Here is a 5,892-nt window from a genome sequence, read left to right on the forward strand (position 1 = left end):
TTTGTTTGTGTGACTTATTGATGTCATTGAGTGTGTTTGTGAGTGTCAAACTATTCTCTCCTCTTCCTCTTCAGGGTTGTGACGTTGATTATGAAGAGATAAAGGAGAGCCCAATATGGTCAGACTGCGACAACCACCATCTACGCCGCCGTCAACTTACCCACAAGCCACTCTGACTCTCAAATCAAATGACATTTTATTTGTCACATGCCCCGAATACAACAGGTGTAGTAGACCTTACTGTGAAATGCTGAATACAACAGGTGTAGTAGACCTTACTGTGAAATGCTGAATACAACAGGTGTAGTAGACCTGACAGTGAAATGCTGAATACAACAGGTGTAGTAGACCTTACAGTGAAATGCTGAATACAACAGGTGTAGTAGACCTTACAGTGAAATGCTGAATACAACAGGTGTAGTAGACCTGACTGTGAAATGCTGAATACAACAGGTGTAGTAGACCTTACTGTGAAATGCTGAATACAACAGGTGTAGTAGACCTTACAGTGAAATGCTGAATACAACAGGTGTAGTAGACCTTACCGTGAAATGCTGAATACAACAGGTGTAGTAGACCTGACTGTGAAATGCTGAATACAACAGGTGTAGTAGACCTGACTGTGGAATGCTGAATACAACAGGTGTAGTAGACCTTACAGTGAGATGCTGAATACAACAGGTGTAGTAGACCTTACAGTGAAATGCTGAATACAACAGGTGTAGTAGACCTGACTGTGAAATGCTGAATACAACAGGTGTTGTAGACCTGACTGTGGAATGCTGAATACAACAGGTGTAGTAGACCTTACAGTGAAATGCTGAATACAACAGGTGTAGTAGACCTTACTGTGAAATGCTGAATACAACAGGTGTAGTAGACCTTACAGTGAAATGCTGAATACAACAGGTGTAGTAGACCTTACAGTGAAATGCTGAATACAACAGGTGTAGTAGACCTTACTGTGAAATGCTGAATACAACAGGTGTAGTAGACCTTACTGTGAAATGCTGAATACAACAGGTGTAGTAGACCTTACTGTGAAATGCTGAATACAACAGGTGTAGTAGACCTGACTGTGAAATGCTGAATACAACAGGTGTAGTAGACCTTACAGTGAAATGCTGAATACAACAGGTGTAGTAGACCTGACTGTGAAATGCTGAATACAACAGGTGTAGTAGACCTTACAGTGAAATGCTGAATACAACAGGTGTAGTAGACCTTACAGTGAAATGCTGAATACAACAGGTGTAGTAGACCTTACAGTGAAATGCTGAATACAACAGGTGTAGTAGACCTTACTGTGAAATGCTGAATACAACAGGTGTAGTAGACCTTACAGTGAAATGCTGAATACAACAGGTGTAGTATACCTTACAGTGAAATGCTGAATACAACAGGTGTAGTAGACCTTACAGTGAAATGCTGAATACAACAGGTGTAGTAGACCTTACTGTGAAATGCTGAATACAACAGGTGTAGTAGACCTTACAGTGAAATGCTGAATACAACAGGTGTAGTATACCTTACAGTGAAATGCTTACTGACGAGCCCTTAACCAACGATGCAGATCAAGAAATAGAGTTAATCAAATATTTACTAAATAAACTAAAGTAAAACAATCTATCAAAAAGTAACACAAGAAATGTACATAACAATTACGATGTTATATTCAATGGGTACCGGTACAGAGTCAATGTGCTGGGGTACAGGTTAGTCGAGATAATTTGGCAATGTAAATAGTCTGGTGGCCATTTGATAAGTTGTTCAGCAGTCTTATGGCTCGGGGGTAGAAGCTGTTAAGGATCCTTTTGGACCTAGACTTGGAGCTCCGGTACCGCTTGCCGTGCGGTAGCAGAGAGAAAAGTCTATGACTTGGGTGACTGCAGTCTCTGACAATTTTTTAGGCCTTCCTCTGACACCACATAGTATATAGGTCCTGGACGTCAGGAAGCTTGGCCCCAGTGATGTACTGGGCCGTACGCACAACCCTCTGTAAAGCCTTATGGTCAGATGCCGAGCAGTTGCGAATTGGAGTGGGTCTAGGGTTTCTGGCATGATGTTGTTGATGTGAGCCACGATCAGACTTTCAAAGCAGTTCATGGCCTCTGACGTGAGTGTTACGGGGCGGTAATCATTTAGGCAGGTTACCTTCGCTTTCTTTGGGCACAGGGACTATGGTGGTCTGTTTGAAACATGTAGGTATCACAGACTCGGCCAGGGAGAGGTTGAAAATATCAGTGAAGATAATTGCCAGTTTTTCCGCACATGCATTGAGTGCCTGTCCTGGTAATCCGTCTGGCCCACAGCTTTGTGAATGTTGACCTGTTTAAAGGTCTTCCTCACATTGGCTACAGAGAGCGTGATCACACAGTAGTCCGGAACAGCTGGTGCTCTCATTCATGCTTCAGTATTGCGTTTTCCTTGATGGCCAAAAAGCTCAATTTTAGTCTCATCTGACCAGAGTACCTTCTTCCATATCTTTGGGGAGTCTCCCACATGCCTTTTGGTGAACACCAAACGTGTTCGCTTATTTTTTTCCTGTAAGCAATTGTTTTTTTTATGGCCACTCTTCCGTAAAGCCCAGCTCTGTGGAGCGTACGGCTTAAAGTGGTCCTATGGACAGATACTCCAATCTCCTCTGTGGAGGTTTGCAGCTACTTCAGGGTTATTGTCAGGGTTGATTCCTTGTCCCTTGTCAATCTTTGGCTTATTGGTGAAATCAACAGTCAGACAATATCTTCTTTAAGTACATCAATCAAACCTTTATTTAATGCAACTGCAGACAGAAGTTAACAATGGAAACACAGCTTGTATGTTTCAGAGTAAGTTCTGCAGCCCACCTAAGGGCACAGCTGATTATATACATGTGATCACTCCCTAGTGGTGTGATCACCTACATCAATGTATGTGTGTATCAATAAGCTGAGGTTACCTTATAAGGCAACCTAGTACAGTAGTTTATCTGAATTCATTAGCATTGTCCACTGTGACACAAAATGTCAACACCAGGCAATGGTAACTTCTCTTTATCTAGTTTCAGTTTGACTCAGACCTAACATGCAAGCACACACACTCTCGCAACAGCCAGGGCGTAACCACAAAAACTAATATAGATGGCTTGTGCAACGTATAGTGGCAGAGTTTTTAGACACATAGCAACAGTATCTATTATAAGGCCTGCAGCAAAACATACAAATCTTAAGGTCCCCTTAATCAATAATGGGTAGAGTCTTTGTGACCCACCCCCTACATTATCTATGGTCTCTTTGTTGCCTCTCTGACTAATGCCCTTCTTGCCTGGTCCGTGGGTTTGGTGGGCGGCCCTCTCTTGACAGGTTTGTTGTGGTGCCATATTCTTTAATAATGGATTTAGTGGTGCTCTGTGGGGATGTTCAAAGTTTCAGATATTTTTTTATAACCCAACCCTAATCTGTACTTCTCCACAACTTTGTCCATGACCTGTTTGGAGAGCTCCTTGGTCTTCATGGTGCCGCTTGCTTGGTGGTGCCGCTTGCTTAGTGGTGTTGCAGACTCTGGGGCCTTTCAGAACAGGTGTGTATATATATATATATACTGAGATCATGTGACAGATCATGTGACACTAAGATTGCACACAGGTGGACTTTATTTAACTAATTATGTGAAGGTGATCAGTGGCACCAGGTCTTATTGAGGGGCTTCATAGTAAAGGGGGACTTGATTAAACTAAGTATGTGACTTCTGAAGGTGATCAGTGACACCAGGTCTTATTGAGGGGCTTCATAGCAAAGGGGGACTTGATTAAACTAAGTATGTGACTTCTGAAGGTGATCAGTGACACCAGGTCTTATTGAGGGGCTTCATAGTAAAGGGGGACTTGATTAAACTAAGTATGTGACTTCTGAAGGTGATCAGTGACACCAGGTCTTATTGAGGGGCTTCATAGTAAAGGGGGACTTGATTAAACTAAGTATGTGACTTCTGAAGGTGATCAGTGACACCAGGTCTTATTGAGGGGCTTCATAGTAAAGGTGGACTTGATTAAACTAAGTATGTGACTTCTGAAGGTGATCAGTGACACCAGGTCTTATTGAGGGGCTTCATAGTAAAGGGGGACTTGATTAAACTAAGTATGTGACTTCTGAAGGTGATCAGTGGCACCAGGTCTTATTGAGGGGCTTCATAGTAAAGGTAGACTTGATTAAACTAATGATGTGACTCCTGAAGGTGATCAGTGACACCAGATCTTATTGAGGGGCTTCATAGTAAAGGGGGACTTGATTAAACTAAGTATGTGACTTCTGAAGGTGATCAGTGGCACCAGGTCTTATTGAGGGGCTTCATAGTAAAGGTAGACTTGATTAAACTAATGATGTGACTCCTGAAGGTGATCAGTGACACCAGATCTTATTGAGGGGCTTCATAGTAAAGGGGGTGAATACATATTTTACTTTAATATTTTTACATATACATACTTTCTATTTTTTATTTTATAGAATTATTTTAAAACAAGTCTTTTTTTTTTTCAATTCACTTCACCAATTTCAATGATTTTGTGTGTGGCCATTACATGAAATCCAAATAAAAATCCATTCAAATTACAGGTTGTAATGCAACAAAACAGGAAAAATGCCAAAAGGGATGAATACTTTTGCAAGGCACTGTAACTGTCCTCAAAGTGGCCGGCAGACAGGAGGAGGCGGGATTAGCCAATGAGAGGGCAGATATGCATGTGAACAACAGGCAACACCAATATAACATGTTTTCTTCTCAAAGCCACTGTTGTCCACTTACAGTATATCAGTAAAATCTTAACAACCTAAACCTTCCCGAAAACGTTCATTCGATCAAATAAGCCTCAATTTCCTGTTGACCAGGAGATTCTAACTCACAACCATCCACCCCGTCCAAACACCCTACTTTTGATTTTGCCGTATGTAACCATGTCTTACGTAACCATATTGAACTGTTACTATCAGACCTCAATACATTAATACACACCCCATATTGAACTGTTATCATGTTACCTCAATACATTAATACACACCCCATATTGAACTGATACTATCAGACCTCAATACATTAATACACACCCCATATTGAACTGTTATCATGTTACCTCAATACATTAATACACACCCCATATTGAACTGTTATCATGTTACCTCAATACATTAATACACACCCCATATTGAACTGTTATCATGTTACCTCAATACATTAATACACACCCCATATTGAACTGTTATCATGTTACCTCAATACATTAATACACACCCCATATTGAACTGTTACTATCAGACCTCAATACATTAATACACACCCCATATTGAACTGTTATCATGTTACCTCAATACATTAATACACACCCCATATTGAACTGATACTATCAGACCTCAATACATTAATACACACCCCATATTGAACTGATACTATCAGACCTCAATACATTAATACACACCCCATATTGAACTGTTATCATGTTACCTCAATACATTAATACACACCCCATATTGAACTGATACTATCAGACCTCAATACATTAATACACACCCCATATTGAACTGTTACTATCAGACCTCAATACATTAATACACACCCCATATTGAACTGTTACTATCAGACCTCAATACATTAATACACACCCCATATTGAACTGTTACTATCAGACCTCAATACATTAATACACACCCCATATTGAACTGTTACTATCAGACCTCAATACATTAATACACACCCCATATTGAACTGTTACTATCAGACCTCAATACATTAATACACACCCCATATTGAACTGATACTATCAGACCTCAATACATTAATACACACCCCATATTGAACTGTTACTATCAGACCTCAATACATTAATACACACCCCATATTGAACTGTTATCATGTTACCTCAAT

At 40.4% G+C, this 5,892-nt stretch overlaps 1 protein-coding gene across 1 annotated transcript in view; it reads left to right on the forward strand.

Moving 5' to 3' along the window:
* The window catches only part of LOC118938153 (polymeric immunoglobulin receptor-like), a 2,947-nt gene extending 2,304 nt beyond the window's left edge, over positions 1–643 (forward strand). The window contains exon 4 of the mRNA XM_090195237.1: positions 1–643. This exon is cut by the window's left edge and continues 63 nt beyond it. Within this exon, the coding sequence (XP_090051363.1) occupies positions 1–176 (176 nt within the window). The 3' untranslated portion in view covers positions 177–643.
* The last annotated feature ends 5,249 nt before the right edge of the window (positions 644–5,892 follow it).

The sequence above is a fragment of the Oncorhynchus mykiss genome, chromosome 13, assembly GCF_057628025.1.
Source record: "Oncorhynchus mykiss isolate SJ-2025 chromosome 13, ASM5762802v1, whole genome shotgun sequence".
NCBI classification, from domain to species: Eukaryota; Metazoa; Chordata; class Actinopteri; order Salmoniformes; family Salmonidae; genus Oncorhynchus; species Oncorhynchus mykiss.